Consider the following 17931-nt stretch of genomic DNA (forward strand, 5'->3'; position numbering starts at 1 on the left):
ATGTCCCCTCCTTCTCTCCTTATATCGTACGCTCCTCCGCAAGGGATACTCAATGTCTTCCCCTTTCTCCCTTGTCCTTCCTCTTTCGTACACGCCTTACGTTTCCCTTGCCTTTTGTCTCTCTTCCTTACCTTCCCTTGCGTACGGTGTCTCAGCTTGCCAGGATTCGGTATCCCTTGCACGGTACGTGCCTCGTCCAATCAGGAAGCTGCCCTTTTGCCTGTACAATGTACAGGCAAATTTAGCCAATCAGGAGGTGGCGTTAGTCCTGTCGTTAGTCTTGGCGCTGGTTCGTCAGAACCGAGCCTCCTTCTGGGTTCAACCCATCACAATATATAAAGCTTAAGTAGTATATTAATAAGCTTAATACTATATACGTAAAGCTTTAATATAAGTATATACTTCTCTTACTTATAGAATAATAAATCTTAATTAAGAAACTTAAATTATATTAATAGTCTAACTTCTAAAGTCGACTATTAATAATAAAGGCGTATCTAAAATAGCTCGTAGACTAGTATTTTAACTTTAAGACTACTATAAATAAAAATACGGAGAAGATTATAGTTAAAATTAACTCTTAAAAGTTAAGAAAGACATTCTTTTAATTAAAGTTCTTTAAGGTTAAGTTAGGATTTTATTTAATTCTTTATATTTATAAGTTCCTAAGTTCTAGTTAATATTACTATCGAAAAAAAAGTAAGGCGTAAATATATACTTTCTCGCCCGATAGAATAATTTAGTACTACTATTCTCTTAAGGAAAGTAATATAAGAATCGCTTCTAGTAATATAAATAAAATTCCTTATTATAAAGTAAGAGAGTGGCTTAAATAAGCTATATATTAATAATATTCTCTTTTAAATTATTTTACGGCTAGGACTTTTCTAGCTTAATATCTATATACTATAATTTCGTAAAAGTAATATTTCGTAGCCTTTAATATATTTCCTTACGTAGTTCTATAGAAATCTTAGATACGGATAATCTCAGTACTTAACTAGATACGTAAATATATAATATCGCTAATTATAGATATTATATCTAGAATAAAGATATACTTTCTAGAGATAGAGCGGAAACGTCTACTAGTACTTATATAAAATGAAGGTTAACTAGCTTATTACGAAAAAGCTTAGCGACTTCCTTATTAAGTTTTAGTAGAGACTCCTATAACTATTAGTTTTATATTCTTATTAAATTAATTAATATATATATTTACTCTTTATTAAGCTTAAGAAACCTTTAGGATAATTAATACGGGGAAAGATAAGGAGATAAAGATCTAGAAACTTACTTAGAGTACCGAACTATATACGAACGATATAAGGAGTACTAGATATTTCTCGCGGGTAGAAGTATCTATAGAACGTAGTTTCGGCCGTAAAAAGCTTTATATTAGAGTAGATATAAACTACGATTATTAGTACTTTCTAGAGCTATCTTTATCTTTTACGTATCTTCGAAGCTATAAGTACGATAAAATTCGTTATAAACTTTACAATTATTACGATACTTACCTTCTTCTAGTAGTATCTCTAAACCGATCTTACGGCGTTTAGCGTTTCTCCCTCTTCTAAATCCTTCTTAAAAATAGCTTTTTAAAGTACGGAAGAGTCGAGAGACTTAAAATACTATAAGGGTTTTTTTAAATAACGCCTAATATCTAATAGCCGCGCCCCCGATTAAATAGTCGGAGGGTAGTCTAGATATTATTACTAATAATCTACGAAGCGTTACCGAGATATCCTTTACGAACGGAGTTTAGCGGAGATAGACTCTCTTAAGTATAGATATATAGTACGGTATTAACATTCTAGTTAAGGTACTAATATATATCGTACATTTATAGTTTAATGTTAATATCCGAGTCGTCTCTCTCCGGTATACTAAATAATATCTTAACTATGTCTTAAAAATCTTATAAAACCTCCTTATACCTAATTATAGAGGTAAGGTAGTCTAGGTTTATTTTTCTAGCGAGCCTCTTCGCTTAGCTTAGCTTCGCGATAATCGACTTTTTAGTTACGACTTTTAATAAGCGAGAATTAGTATTACTATATATATACTAAAATCGTACGATCTGTCAGGAACGGCCTATGGAGATAGGTAGAGGGTAGCGATCGGTACAGGTAGGTATAGGTATTCCTTGATAGTATATCTTAACTAAAACTTAAAGCATGAGGGAAGGAAGCTTCCCTCAGGCGGTGAGCATACGGTACTCAATTAATAGGGGGTTGTCACGTGTAAGTTATGCTTGGCGGTTCGTGACACGATCTCGATATCCTCGTTCTTATCGATACTAAGCTTCGCCTTTATCTACGTAAGCTAGGGTCGAAATTCCGTCCGTTTTCCGCTAAACTTAGGGAGTTTAGGGAGTTTACGATGTTTCTAATCCACAATTCGCGTACGGCTAATAGTTCCCGTACGTTACTATTCTCTCGTTAAGTTAACTTAGGAGTAGGGGTACTCCCGTCATTCTACTAGTTCTAGAGGAGATACTCTAGACCTTCTACTCGCTAGTTCTATTCTCGAACTAACTTATATAACTACGCTACCTATTCCGGAGGTATAGCTAGACCTAATGTAGACGAAGAATCTATTTCTATTATCGGTACGTACAGGGGTACGTAAAATAGGAGATTTATCCTAATATAAGGGTTTAGAAAGAGTTCTATAACTAGCTAGCTAACTGTCACGGCGCAACCTAGAACAGGAGAAATCGCTGTCAAGGGTGCAATTGCAACATGAATTCTAAGACGAAAGAGTCTAACTAATAATGCGCGAGGAACGCGATAGAAGAGTGTGTAGGTCTTCAGCCTCGTGCGGGGTACTCAGCCTCGTGAGGGGAAACCTACATAAGCACCTCAGGCCGTGACACTAACCTAGTAATAAGGAGGATAAATCTAAGGAGAGAGAAGGAGAAATAACGTCCCCTCCCTCTCTCCTTATATCGTACGCTCCTCCGTAAGGGGTACGTAATGTCTTCCCCTTTCTCCCGTATCCTTCCTCTTCCGTATATACCTTACGTTCCCCTTTACCTTTATCTCTCTTCCTTACCTTCCCTTACGTACGGTGTCTTAGTTACCAGGATTTAGTATCCCTCACACCGTACGTGCCTCGTCTAATTAGGAGGCTGCATTTTACCTGTATAATGTATAGGTAAATTTAGCTAATTAGGAGGTAGCGCTAGTCCTGACGTTAGTCTTGACGCTAGTTCGTCAGAACCGAGCCTTCTCCTAGGTTTAACCCATCACATAAAGGAATCTATTTTTATTACTAATACGTAAGAAGGTACGTAAAATAGGAGATTAATTTTAATATTAAAGTTTAGAAAGAGTTCTATAATTAGTTAATTAACTTAATAATAAGAAATATTAATATAAGGAGAGAGAAGAAGGAATAATATCCCCTCTCTCTCTCTTCTTATATTATACGCTTCTTTATAAGAGATACTTAATATCTTCTTCTTTCTCCCTTATCCTTTCTCTTCTATATACGCCTTATATTTCCCTTATCTTTATCTATCTTCCTTACCTTCCCTTACGTATAATATCTTGGTTACTAGGATCTAGTATCTCTTATACCGTACGTACCTTATTTAATTAGGTTCTAGCGTTAGTCTTAGCGCTAGTTCGCTAGAACCGAGCCTTCTCCTGGGTTTAACCTATGATACGTGATATATAAAATTCAGACCTTGCACATCTGGAGAGAAACCCTCGGGTACCTTATCATCAACAGGTCGAAGGGAGGCCGTCTATCGGTTAGCAGAGCATCGCCGAGAAAGTAACGAATCGTCTGCAGTCTTTCTCGTAGGAGCCGGACATCCAGACGGTCAAGGCGGAGAGGAATTTCCGGTTCACCTTTACAGGTGATTCTTCAGTCGGCTCTATAGGTCGTAACTTATCCGTGGGTATCAGGAATGGAATAAGGGGTATAAGCTCGGACCTGTTCAAATCGATATACCATTCCAAACAAGTCAATGTGTCAGTTTGGTCCTGTTCGGCATAGCGGGGGTATTGACTGTGGCGGCAGCGCTGCGGGCTTGAGGGGCTTGTCAATAATTCGAATATGGAGGGACCGGACGAGGCCGTGGCACAACCTTTTGTCCAATGTGCGGAGGAGGCGGGGTACCCGTTGGGGGTGGGTATGGACTTTCGTGTAGAAATAGGGGCTGGCTAACGTGAGAAGGCGCTTCGAAGTATACAACATGTTGATCATGTCTGGAATATGCCTCGAAACACACACGAGTAGCTCTTCCACTACATCGATTTTGGGACGTGCTGGGCTACGCAAAAGACACGCCACGGCCACTATGAGTGGGTTATTCCATAGCAGGCCAAAGGCGCGGCTGTATATTTCGGTGGATGTACTGAGCCAGCCACACCACCTGCTTGCCAGCATTCAATCCGCGCTCACATACTTTTTTTCAGTGTCATCGCCCAGAAATATGTTACTAATGGGAGGGGCGAAAGTCTCTTCTTGCACTAGATCCAGGAGGCCGTTGCCTGTGCTAGCGCTCAAAGCTTGGCTGATCATCGTCCTCGGGTTTGGATCTCGTCTTAGATAATGTCACCAGCACTTGGCCCCGCCATCGCATAGGTCCTGACCTCTCCTCCGGAGATTTCACAGAGACAGGGAAGAACGAACCAGAAGGTTTTGTGCGCGTAGTCTCATGTGCACGATGAGACAAAATCACTTATGATGTCTTGCTCAGCCGCGTTACCGTCAGAGAGACGGCGACAATGGTGTCAAGGGAACGGAATCAAAACCACCGCGGAGTTGAATGGGACAGAAGCAAGGGTCTCCACTCGTCTAAGGAGGACGATTGCAGGTTTGGACGCACTCAAAGTTCTGGCGAAGTCAGGCAGGCATATCTATATACACAGCGTGGATAGGCGCACCGGACACAATTCGGTCCCGTGCCACTCCAAGCGTGTGACGTTGCGAGGAGCCACAAAGGCTGAGACACTGAGACACCCTCCTGGCGCGAACATGATTGCCAACAACAATTCCTTCTCAACGTTATTGGGCGGCGCACGATCGGGCAGTAGTGAGTGGCCAGGGGCTAAGCGCCGCCCAATTTTACTTAGACAAGGGGCCCACCGAATCGGGGACGGTCCGCCCATGTAGACACATGACCATTTCTAGTGTCCACGGTCGAGAGCCACTCAGGCTGGGTGGAGAGATTGAAACGTTCGCGGTGTCCGCGGCAACGCAATAGTGCACGACGTGGATATAATAGCAGGGAATAGATAGGTAAGGAATGTCCTCTCCCTCTCGGCTCTTCTCCCCTCCCCCCTCTTCAGAAAAAAAAAACAACTTTTATAGTGCTCTCTCGTCCGCAAACTTCCGTTTCATCAAATCGTAAGAGACCGCCTGAGGACGCCAGCCACCCCGTATCCCGGCCGAGGCAGTCGCGGAGGACCACGCCTCGACAGCAATCGCTTCGACCACCGGGCGCAGACGCCGGTCCCAATTTGCCGCAGAATCTCCCAGATCTCGCACCTCACCTCCTCCCAAAACGTATACTCGGCCTTCTCCATGAACTTGTATCCCTGGTTGAGAGACAGGAGCGCCTGGTCCAAGGTGGTGGCCTCCCGCACGACCGACTGCTGCGCGATCGAGTTGATGAACTTCTGGAACACGCCGTCGAGAGCCTGACAATCGCGCCAGAGTCGGACACAGAGAGAGATGTCGTGTGTGAAGGCGAGGACGGTGAACACGAGGACCTGAAGGAGGTGACGTCGGACTACTTCGATGACCGCCTGCCTCTGTGCCAGCTTCAGGTAGTTCTTGAGAGAGGTGCTGAGATCGTGGTCGGCCACGAGTTTGTGAACGGTCGCGAGTCCGAGAGCGGCCTCGGCATCGATGGAGCCATCGATGTTACGACCAGCCTCGAGGTTGGGAAGAGGGGCCTCAGCTTGAGAGCTCTGTGCCTGCCGTTGGATGCTGCGGCATCAAAAAGTTAGCAAGTGTTCCGCCCCCACGATACTAGCGAGCCTGAAAGAATCTCACATTTCTTGGTTGAGGGTCGATCTTGCCTCGTTGAGGGACTCGGTGTTCTTCCACGACAGCGACCACTGCGTGACGGCTAAGCCCCCAACGAAGGCTAAGGTCACGAAGACGCTGAGCGGAAACGACCAGACGCCGAGCCGTGACCACACAGCACAGCACACGCCGACGAGTACCGAGACCGAAACCTGAATACCCTTGGTGGCTGCGAACAGAAAGTTTCCGAGACCGTCCGACTTCCTGAGCGACTCCTTGACGAGGGCGAGACAACGCCTCCTCGATGTCTCCTCGCTCTTCTCCCCCACCCAGCCGAACACGTGTTCGAAAATGTGGGTGGTGAGGGCCGCCCCGACGGCCCGGACGTGGCGGCCGATGCCCAGCTCGACGAAGGAGTTGACGAGCTCCGAGACACCGACGGAGATGGCAAATTTTGCGTAGACGCTCAGGTTGAACTTTGGAAGGATATATGCCTGGAGCACCGCACTGACCGTGGCCAGTGAGAAGTACCATGCGATCCACCTGAGCTCCCATACAGTGTCCCTATCCAGGCGTTTGTCTTTTCCACGCAGCAGACGCAACGTCAAACGAAGCGCAGATGAGAAAAGGGAGAGGCGGTGACAGTAGAGATGGTAATGACGTAATATGCCGGAAGCTATCCCGGAGGGGAGAGTGTCTGTGCTGTCATTCTTGTTGACGGCATTACTGTTGGTGGCACTGTGCCATTTCGGGAGAAGAGGTGCGGCTTCGTTTATCATGGCCATCGATATGTATGGCCGGCTGGCTGGCTGGCTGGCTGATGGCACTGTCGGTATTAATCTGTCCAGCAGCAGTGCGACACGAATGAAACCAGCCGACACTCATACGACCGAGACGAAAGTAAGGACACAGCGACAAGAAGATGGAAGAATGAGATTCTCAGTCTGGCGAAAGAGCGCAACAAGTCAGCAAGAAGAAAGACAGAGAATCTACAAGAGAGGGGGATCACTCACACTCGGATAAAGAGCTCGAACTGTTGGCCTATAACACCGACATCTAGGTGCATTAAATCATGATACAAGGCCCCTATTCAGCAACTGGGGTCCTGCCCTGCCCTTGACGAGACTCCTCCGCCGATTGGGTTTCACTCGATGAGTATCCTCAGATCATCGTGTCGCTCGATCTCTGCAGACTCCCGTCGAACTCCGAGTCGATAGCATGGCCTTTCTGGTTGCCACCCATACCTCAATTGATGCACAGTGCTGATTGATGGTAGATGGTAGGGCGCCACGCGGGCCCACCCCTTATTCTTCAAGCACACGCACGATGCGTTCTGGGGTCTTGCGCGGTTCCGCTTCACTCCCCTCAATCCCCAGAACTGAGTCCGTGTCTCGAGTCAGGGGAGACGCATGATTCGTTTACAGGGCTGAAGATGCGTCGGATCTCATGGTTCACGGTAATACTAGCCTAAATCCCTGGCAAGAATGTCCAGCTGGCGGCCTTGTGTTCCCCCAACCTAATCTTGACTGGCCCATTGGAGGCGGAGATGGGAGCCTAATTACGAGAAAGGAAACACACCCGGATTCCATCTCAACAAGCCGGCTGCATCATTGCTGTGACCAGTTACCACGGCCGTGCAGGTGAGACATTTACGGTGGCTGGACACGAGCCTGTAGCGAGACGGGATTGGCGGGCACGGCTCACCGTATTTTTGACAATTCTGATGTTGGGGTGTCACAACATAACACTAGATGTCCCGTTCAAGAGGATTGGACGTAATCGACTCTCAGATCTAACCCTGGAGCGCCACTGGTATTCCACGACGTCATCGATCGTCGCGCAGCCAATCCCCCCGTCCCGACTGACTGGAGGCACAAGCAGCAAAAGCACTAGGAGCGCACTAAAAACCTCGCAATCTCGACAGGAGCAGTCTGATGGCTGGATTTCCGTGCGTACAGCCTCGCACGTATGTAAATAATGCTTCTAGATACTAACTAGCCTTATAGCTTCGATATATTGTTGAGAACGGAACGGCGCGAAAGCCAAAAAACACACGATTTTTGGACCATGAGCCCTCGTGACAACGCCAGTGGCAGCGCTTTCATGACCTGGGCCAGAGGGAGAATTAGGCCACCCGACTCTCGCGGTGGGCCAACGTGACTAGGTTGTGATGGACGAATGAGACAAAAACCTCCCTGACGCTATTTGAGCGTTTTTCTCTTGGCAGGCTTTTTTTGATTGGACAGATGCGCTCTGAGTTTGTGACCCGTCGAGCGTGCCGCACACATCCCCTTCCACCCTGCCTCTCCCTCCCATTGCCACTTCGTGCCGGGGTTTTCATCTTTGCTCGCACGCGGATTTGTTTACAGGTGTTCATGCGTACACACAATGTCTCTTGTGCGTTCGCTGCACCGGAATTCCCGGTCAAAAGGCCTCGTTTCCCCTCTCCCAATAGGGCGAGAAGCCCATCACCAAGTACCACCAGCCCGCCCTAGAAGGAAACAGATGCATTCATTACATTTTCAGTCAGGAGGTAGGTAGATGGCTCCTCTCACGAAAGATCCGTGCGGCATTCATGCACTAAAAAGGGGTCGGAACGGAAAGGGTAAGAGGTAGTGTGTCATGGTGGTGGGGTGGAGTCGAGTGGAGAAGAGCTGAAGGTCAAAATACGAGCCACAGATTGTAATGCGATTTTTGAAAGACTTGGCGGGAATTGGGGCTGGGACTTAGAGTGCGGCATCACCCTGGACGACCCACCCACACTTATGGCTCCTAAACCTAGCAACGTGGGTGACGGTCCGGCGTCCGCACGCGGGCTAGTTGGTGCGTACTTTGTTCTCTTCACGGAAACCTTATTTTTTTTTCGAGGTGGAGAAGCTAATTCGCCGTCACATTGCGCGGGCATCCTTCCCCGCCGATTAGCGCAATTAGTGGAATGGGAGAATCTCACAGGCCTGGAACATGATTGGTGGAATTTGTCTGTGCACTGGACAGTGTGACACACCTGGCTGCTGATTGGCTGAATCTCTGACAGTGGGTCTGAGACACCTTTTTCCTTGATCCTTCAACCAGGAACAATCTGTCCGACAAGGGACACAAGGATTGCACAGAAGACAGTGAGAAATCAAGTCATGGATTCTATCCGATCGAACTTCTTTATGCTGTTTTGTTATTGCTGTGCGATAGCTGTTGTCCTCCATTCACCATGCCCACCGCCGTACGAGTTGATGTCTCAGGCTAAGAGCCTCGCCCCGGTTCATTTGGTCTCCAACTAGCGTCCGCTCGCGAACTCTCATGAAGGATGCCACAGGTATAGTTAGAGATGGGTATGAAAAAAGCGAGGGGGAAAAGCGTCCGAAAGAGGCAGGGTTTCCGCACAGAGTTGGCGGACCGTTGTGGACCCCCCAAGCTGTCAATAAGCTGTTAACTCTGTCAATAACCTTTTAACATGGGGAAGTCGGAAAGTGGACAAGAAACTGGTTTGGACGACAGCAAAGCATTGTAACCTGCCACTGACGCTAGCAGTCGTAGTGCATAATGTGCACCAGTTTGTCACAACGTCAAGGCCCTCACGTCGTACAAACACGTTACAGAAAGCTCAATCGAGTGTGTCGCCGAAGCCACATGTCTCAGCTGCAGGATGGAAAAGAGTGTTGTGCTGGGATGCGACAGGCATTTCCATGTTGGAGAGGTTTCCCTCGCTGCCTCCCCCCCCCTTCCTTTCCCCTCCTGTTCTGACACTTCCAGACAGGAGGGTAGCAAGCCCTGTACAGCTACCCTCCTATCCCCAGGTGCGGTCAGGTCGCCCGAAGGTGTGGCCTGCTTTTAGACCGTCCCGTTTCCCCTCAGACTTGGATCTCTCCTCGCATTCGTTTCCATATCCCACTTGAGCTTCAGCATCACGACCAACCACAAATCATCCGGCCGGTACACAGAATGCTCACAAACACCATGTTCAAGAATTGCCTGGAGAAATGCTGGGATATTTGCCTTAGGGACAAACCGTCCATCACCATCGGCTCCATCTTCTTCATCTTCTCGATCTACTGCGGTGCGCTGGTTTGCTCCACGCTGGAGCCCAAGGTCCCCCAGATTGTCCCATTGATACTTGGTTGTGTCGTCTCCCACCTCACGTACTTGTTTTTAATCCCCACCGTCCGCGACGGTGACGGGTCGCTTCCTCACGGGAAAGTGGTGCTTGCGGTCGCTCTCTGGCTCTCGGTTGCTGGCACCACTCCCCTCCTCCGACTTTTCGACGTCACGGATGATCAGGTCTACGAGCGGACGATCCAAATAATCTTGGTCTTCAATGCCATCATTGCTCAGGTATGCGGGGGTTTGATTCCATTGCGACGTGATCTGAAGAAGAAAGCTGACGTGGGAAACTACCTCAAGGATGTTATGGCCATCTGGCTCCTCTTTCAGGCGTGGTTCAAACACCCCCAGTGGTGGTTCATCGGGATGGTGATCTTGCAGCTCGGCGTCTTTGCAGTGGGAGCCTACTCGCTGGTCAAGACCTCCTCGAGCATCGCATGGATCATCAGCCCGGTGCTTCTGCTGGTGTATTCTGTATTGATGGTCCACCTCTACCACCGCTTTGGCAGGTTCGACGAGCCGAACGGCGGAAACGCAGACAACTTCACCAGCACCAGACGTCGCTGGATACAGCGAGCAATACAAGATCCCGCAGTCTCTTTCTTGGCTCGTTTTTTCTGGCTCAAGAGGGCAGCACCTCTCATGACGTTGGTCCGGGTCGTCGTGGCATTTACCTTGCTGTCAGCGGCCCTGGTGACGTGGGGTATCATCGAGGACTGGAAACATATCTTCTACCCACAACTCTTTTTTTTGTTGTTTCCCTCCCTTTGTCCCTCTCTTTGGTACGCCCTGAGAGTCATCAAAACATCCCGATGCCACGCCCAAGGATGTCAAGACGAAGAGGGAGGAATAGAAGTCGCGAGAACAGGACCCAGACCCCTTTCTGGCGACATTAAGAAGGGGATCCATCTGGAGTAGGTGGCCCGGCACCCCTTCTTCACTCGCCCAGCTCTCGACTAACAGCTTCATAGGCAGCCTGGACCTACTGGCACGTCGCCATCCTGGAACCATCAGGAACACCAAAGTGTAGGAAGACCGGAAAACACTTATCAACGCTCAAACCCTGGCGGGTCAGGACTTCGACAGAGTCGTTCAACACATACCAATTCACTCCCACCGTAAGTTACTTGACTGAACCCCCCCGGTACGCATTACTCTGACCGTTATGTCTATAGACCACCGCCTCCGTCGCCCGCCACTGTCGATGTTGAATTTGGAGACAAAAGGTCGGGGAAAAGGTTGGAGCGCACAGATAGTCGGGCGCCATTGGTTCCCAAGAACTAAAAAGGGGGTTGACCACAATAGTTGTGTCTGGGGGTGGACATCAATCCCTGCCCACCCACGTTGTTGAGGACCCAGCTGTGCTACCCGCAAGGGGTAGGGCGCTGTGTCTCTCTTCCGTCTGCGCAGAGCCGGGCAGAAGCTCTCGAACGAGCCGCTTGCTTGACAAGCGTGATTGGCAGTGGTGTGGGAGCGAGGACAGGGAATTACACAAAAAGTTATCTTCTCACCGAGTTATTATTCTGCTATAAATTTCAAGTATAACCTCTTTGACGTGGTGTTTCGCTCTCCCAGGCCCGCCTCGACGGGTCGTGGTACGCTCTGCGTTGTAGGTCCAAGGGGGTGAGCCAAAGTAGCCTGCACCTGTTGCTCTACCCCTATCGGGAAGCTTAGCCGAATAATTTTCCACCGCGCCACACAACAAAGCCGCAGGCGCGCCAGATAGTTTTTCCATGCCGAATCAATTAATCAATCAAGTTATTCCACTTACACTACCCACGTTGATGGATGATAGAGGCTGGCTAACCTCGCTGCAAGTGCTGTAGCCTCGCTGCTGTCTAGTTGCCTTGTATGGCAATGAACCCTGGAAAGTCCAAGAATGAGCATCAGGGAAACGAGCAGATGATCTAGGCAGACCAACAATCAATACAGACATAACCTACTTCTGCGATGGAGTAATGATCCCAAGACATGCAAAGCAAGGCACTCCTCACTATGTACATACCATATTACACACTACGTATTTCAGGCAAGTGCAAGGAAACGTTGTCTCGTTGACAGGTGGTGCAGGAAAGCCTGCAATGCGAGTGGGAAAGATATAGCCAACTAATTAAGCAGTGTGAGCAAGTACGTACCTACCGTGGGGATCATCCGCGATCATCGCCTACTTCTATTTGCGGAGGAGGCCGTCACCGATCTGGCTGATGTGATGGCGTGGATCCACTGACGTCGCGTCTGAAGAGACCACACCGACCACAACACCTCCTCAAGCCGGACACAGGCGTCCATGAGACCCGGAAGTGCATCCTCTCTGATCCGCGCGGTCAGTCGTGCCATGGTGGCCTCGTCAACGCCAGGAAACCTATGTCTCTTTTCGTTTTTCAACCGCGCAGGGTGGACGGAAAGGGTGAGCTTCACTGGGCTGGGGGACGGGTGCACACGCGCAGGGAAGAAGAGCATTTACACGATGGTCTCTGCCACGCTGGGGTATACAAGGAGAAACAGCGACGAACGAGTCTGCGAGGGTCGTCCAGCGCCTGCCTGTGCATCGGCGCTCTCGCTCCATACGCTGCACTTGGTCTGTGGTTTGACTCGACGCTGGAGCGGCCTTGTGGGATGTTGATTACAACGCTGACGTCACCTAGACCGCCAGAATGGAAAAGACCTCTGTCACGTTCAGACCGTACAATGCGCAGGAGCCCGTCGGACAAGCTATATCAGCTCGACAAAGGCCGGCCAGCCTTCGTAGCAAATATGTGTGTGGCCTGCTTACATAATTTTCACGGACCTGGTCCCTTTGTGTGCCCTTCGCACCAGTACCACCTGGGACCTGATCTCTTGGCACGTTGATCACGTGCCATTTGAGACATTGTTCACGCAACAGAACCTCAACCCTTTTCAGATACTCCTTCGTCCTGCAATTTCAATCAATTCGTTAGTCTGTTGAGGTTATTCGCATCGATTAAATCTGCGATAGTGATACTGATATATCGTCATCGAGAGCCCTGAAAGGGACAATGAAGCCTGGATCTAGATGTACTGGCACCGTCAGACGGAGGTCTGATCTTTCCGAGGAGAAAGGCCCAGTCTGCTACTGTCTTCTCGTGGGTGCTGGTGAACTCATCAACCAGATGCCAGCCCCAGTAGGGACTCAGAAAGGTCGGGGAGAGCTTGTGTCTTTCTGGGACTTCACGAGCCGTGGAGCGATGCAAATTCTTGCGGCGGCCGGGGATTGGCCCTTTCGGATACCCCCAGCCCCGGTGGCCGCCAATGCTGCGAGTGTCCGTGAATGTTCCTGTCGAGATGATGAAGATGTGTTGTGTTGGTCAAAGACCTGTTGTCTTTAGTAGGCAGCATTTCAACGCTTCCGCTGCCTTGCATAATGCCGACCCCACGCCCACGTTCGTAGTTGACCTCAATGGGGCAGAAGGCCATGACGGCCCCCGTGTGTTGCCTACCAGTCAATATCCATGTTGCCGCGTCCATGAGCCAGCCCTACGGACGCCCCGCCATAGTGTAACTTAGTTACATCGGCGTGAAAGATGTATGCGCACTCAGCCTCGTGTGGGGTACACAGCCTCGTGCGGGGCTGCCAACCGCACACGCCCCAACATTTACACCTGTGGCTGGACCTCTCCAGCCACACTACTCCCCCCTCACCTAATCGTCCTCCTACCCTGCCCCCTTTCATCTTTCGCCCGCAACCGTGTTCGGCGCGGGTCTGCCTCACACCCACCTCGTTACCTGCAGCGGGCCCCCTTCCTTCTCCTGTTCGAAGCAATACTTTTCTCGCGTCAGCAATCCATCCCTCTCGCACTCCACTCTCATCACGGTCCTTGTCGTTGTAGAGCGGTAGTACACTGGGCAGGACCGAAGACAGAAATCGATGACCAACACACGCAAGCCGACCGCGATGCACCTGGCGAAGCTATCCCTCCCTGCCTGTCGCCTCTCGAGGCGGTCCTTTATAGATCTCCTCCGACCTCCGACCTCTCACCTGGCCTCTTCTTCTTCTCGATTCTCCACGTCTCGGCGGTGTTGAAGGGAGATCAGCCGCGTACCGTAGCCGAGCCTCGTAGGTGTCAAGAGGGGGCGGGGGAGGGGAAGGTGGTCGCAGGTCCACGCTGTCGGTTAAGGGCGGCGCAGACAAACGCAACGCACGCGACAAATGGAAGAAAATACTCGACCGCGTCTGGGCTTTGGGGGGCGAGAGTACCGCAGCTGGATTTGCTCATCTCGTCCCGTCACACTCCCTCTGGAGCAAAAAATGAAAGGGCTGGGAGTGGTTTGTTTTCCACCAAGCGAACGGAACGACGGGAGAAAAAGCGTCAGCCAAGAACGCGAGATGATTGAAGAACGGGCCCCCCACCAAGCTCGACCGTGGAAAAACGCCAGGTTTGTTTTCCCTCCATGGAACGCTAGATCCGTTTCCGGCCTTGGAATGCAGATCTGGTATGTTGTTTGTTGGCTAGAATTCCAGGGTGGCTGGGTATTTGCTAAACCACCGGATCGGGCGTTGGGAATTTTCCCCCTTTGCTCGCAACCATCCTTGGCTCGGTGCTTTGTTCGCCCGCCAAATGTTGCGGCATCCGATCATCACAGCTGACAGACATGTTGGCGATTTCCTGGCCGCGACTTTACAAAACCAAGTGTCGGTGTTGGTTGCAGACCGCCCGTTTCGCATCGCCCTTGGCCAAACTCTGACTTTGGCTGCTGGCGTTGGGCTGTTGGGGAGTTGGGTAGAGGGTGCACAGGTAGTGTGTTGTGCTTTGTCTGAAAGCAAAACGTTGGGCTGCAGGAAAACTCTCTGCGATCTTCTCGTCTCTTGAACAAGGCCTGACAGCATAGACTAAGTGGAGGATCAACAAGCGAATTCGTAATTTCCGACGGCACACAACTTAATTGTCGCACGGACTCGATTTTCCGTCGATGCTCATACTACTACTACCGTTATCCACTGTTCGCAATGCAGGAGTTGGCTGCCGCAAAGCGTGGTCAGTGGCATCGGAGGGTCACGAAATGGCGAATCGCGGTCGTAAGGCCGCAAGCATATGCAGTAAACGTACATTTATTTTGTCTAAAGGAGTGGACGAGACCAGGCTATTCCTAGGTCATCTATCGATATCACGTCATGTCGATCGCCGGATCTCAATCTGGATCTCAATCGGAAACTCAACCTGAAACACAATCCCGCCCTCTGTTCGGATCGACGCCATTCAGTTTGGTGATGGTCACTTTGATTAGCGAGAGTCCAGATGCATAACCTCATTCCATTTCGCATCGATCATGGCCCACACCGGGTCGCCCTCATCCCAGTACTGCTTGACGTTGTCGAAGTTGTTTCTCTTGTCGCGAGTGCGGTAAACACTGTCGATCAGACGAACGTCGGCGGTATTGCGAAGCAGTCGTAGTCCCAGTCCGCTATTGAACTCACTCATGGACGTGTTGTAGAATCGCTGAGTGTTGTGTTTGAGCTGCTGGTCGACACGCCGTGCGCACTCTTTGCTCTCCCTCAATTCACCATGGAAGGCCCGCACGTGGCAGAGATTGGAGGACGCAACGGCATCACGAAACGCTTCCACCCCTTCAGCGGAGAAGGAAGTGCGACCGAGGTCCAGCAAGTGGAGCTGCGGGTTCCGTAGGAGCTGCTTGAGCGCAGGCAGGGCATCGTCGTCGATGTAGTTGTAGCGCTGGCCGTGAGCGTGGGTAGTCATGCTAGGCGAAAAGACGACGGAGCGAATGGCAGGGTGTCCGGACAAAGCCTCGCAGATGGCGGAGATGCCGGTGCTTGTGAGGGCGTTGGACTGGAGAGCGACACGGACGAGCGATGTGTTGGAGTGAAGGGCTCTGGCGAGACGGAAAGCGCCCTCATCGCCGGTCGGATTCGTTCCCAGCATGAGCGACTCCGGTTGCCACCCTGCCTCGAGCGTCTCAGCGATGGCCTGGGCCCCCTTCACACCAATCCCGTTTGCATTGAGGAATACGTTCTTCAGAGCAAAGACCTTGCCCTTCAGGTTGGTGAATAGTCGAGCCACCCCCTCGTCGCCCAGCTCCGTGTTTTCCAGGTCAAGAGTTCGGAGGTTGCGGGTCTCCAAGATCAGTCTGGTGAGGTTGTCGATCGAGCTCGGCCCAAGAGGATTTCTCTTCAGCCAGACATTGGTGATGCTGGTGCTGTTGACCATTGCACTGACTAGTTTCTGAAAACCCGCGGGCTTGATATGATTGCCAGCCAAGTACCACGTCTCCATCTGGTCGGGCTTCTCTTTGATGAAGGAGGCGATGGCGTAGCAACCGGTGGCAGAGATGATGTTGTTCCCCAGCAGGAAGTGCTTGACAAAGTTGTTTGACTTGAGTGAGTTCATCAGCGCCTCGATGTGGGTGGGGCCGACCACCATCTTGCAGAGGTCGAGTCGTTGGTCAGCATACACGACTCCGCGATCGAATTCGACCATCGGCGTGCCCCAGATCAGCTCGTTGCCCACCCGCAAGTTGTGCGCTTTGTCCTGTCCCTGAGCGTGCTTCGATCCGCCGGGGAGGAAATCGTTCGGGTCCATGTCAGAAGCCAAGAAACGAAAGCAATCCTTGAAATGCTCCTCTTCGCCGATCTGCACAGGCATTGGCAGAGCAACCGGACCGGTGAGAGGGATGGGATCGAGCTCTTGCCCAGCCCACGGTCCTTGGGTCACCGGGCTGGCCTTGAGGGCCTCCTTGGTCGCCTTCTCGTATTCCTCGTTGGCTCGGACAATCTGGCAGGCTTTCCTACGACTGGCCTCGTAATGGATGATTGCTTTGTCAGGACTGTAGTCGGGGAAGAGGAGTTGACTGATAACCTGCACCTGCTGTCTCACTAGGCGCGAACTGCGGCTCGGCAGCTTCTTGACGTTGTTCGGTATTGCATGGGATTTGAAATCATTGTCGATGGCATGCTTAAGTACGTCGACGGCCTCGAGAATGTCTTGGTGAAAGACTGACAACAGCTCCTCATCGGCAGCACTGGGATTGAGAGAGTGTAGAATGAAGTTTTCTGTCAGTTTCTGACCTGCCTCGGATGCCATCATGGATGTTGATGAGATGGATGTTGATGAGATGGATGTTGATGAGATGGATGTTGATGAGATGGATGTTGATGAGATGGATGTTGATGAGATGGATGATGGTAGGATGGATGTTGGTCAAGAGGTCAGAGAGAAACGAGATACTTATAATCGATTAAGGCAGCGACAGACCCCACTGGCGAAGGCAGTGGACAAAGTAGTGATCACAGGCAGTGGGTGAAGTCCGGGAGCAGCACTCCCTGTATTCACTGGGATGGAGTCAATCAAAGTGAAGGACACATTGCTTACAATCGCAAGCGGATATGAGTCACAAAGCGTGTCTGGGATCCTTTGTTCAATAGCTGCACGACTCACCATGATGAATACGAGGCAGTGCCTTTGAGCCGGGGGCCTTTGTCCTCTGATGCCGCCCCAGGGCTCGTCCCAAGGTCTGACGTAGGATTCATTCGACGCCAACAACGCATGCAGGGTCATTGAGCTCTGATGAGATGGTTGCAACCGTTTGGAGGCGATGTTGGAGGCGATGTTGTCTTGGGCTTCCATCAGGGACACACAAGCTCAAGTGAGCAAGTTTCGATGATTAGTCAGCAAGGCCTACAGTTTGACCGCGATATTGAAGACCTGCAACTCGAAACCCGTACAGGTTGAAGATGATGGGGTCTGGAGTTGAAGACCGCAACTTAAAGATGATGCGGCATGTGGCTTGGGCGTTTTGCGGCAGCTTGGACGTTTGCGGCAGATTGGACGTTTGCAGATCGTTTGACGGCCTGCGCACCTCAGGTGGTGGGCT

At 50.4% G+C, this 17931-nt stretch overlaps 3 protein-coding genes across 3 annotated transcripts; 1 reads left to right on the top strand and 2 right to left on the bottom strand.

Moving 5' to 3' along the window:
• Nucleotides 1–5360: 5360 nt before the first annotated feature.
• AYO21_11620 (hypothetical protein) lies at nt 5361–6776 on the bottom strand (the record flags this gene model as incomplete). The annotated part of the gene is made up of 2 exons (XM_022661506.1): nt 5361–5952; nt 6019–6776. 2 exons carry the CDS (start codon nt 6774–6776, stop codon nt 5361–5363), a joined length of 1350 nt encoding a protein of 449 aa, XP_022506176.1.
• Nucleotides 6777–9942: 3166 nt separating this feature from the next.
• AYO21_11621 (hypothetical protein) lies at nt 9943–11370 on the top strand (the record flags this gene model as incomplete). The annotated part of the gene is made up of 3 exons (XM_022661507.1): nt 9943–11000; nt 11058–11204; nt 11262–11370. 3 exons carry the CDS (start codon nt 9943–9945, stop codon nt 11368–11370), a joined length of 1314 nt encoding a protein of 437 aa, XP_022506177.1.
• A 3956-nt stretch (nt 11371–15326) lies between these two features.
• Nucleotides 15327–17141, bottom strand: AYO21_11622 (hypothetical protein; the record flags this gene model as incomplete). Its single annotated transcript, XM_022661508.1, has 1 exon — nt 15327–17141. The coding sequence occupies one exon, from the start codon at nt 17139–17141 to the stop codon at nt 15327–15329; it is 1815 nt and encodes a 604-aa protein (XP_022506178.1).
• Nucleotides 17142–17931: the final 790 nt, after the last annotated feature.

Source organism: Fonsecaea monophora (assembly GCF_001642475.1).
Source record: "Fonsecaea monophora strain CBS 269.37 chromosome Unknown Scaff171, whole genome shotgun sequence".
In the NCBI taxonomy this organism is placed as follows: Eukaryota; Fungi; Ascomycota; class Eurotiomycetes; order Chaetothyriales; family Herpotrichiellaceae; genus Fonsecaea; species Fonsecaea monophora.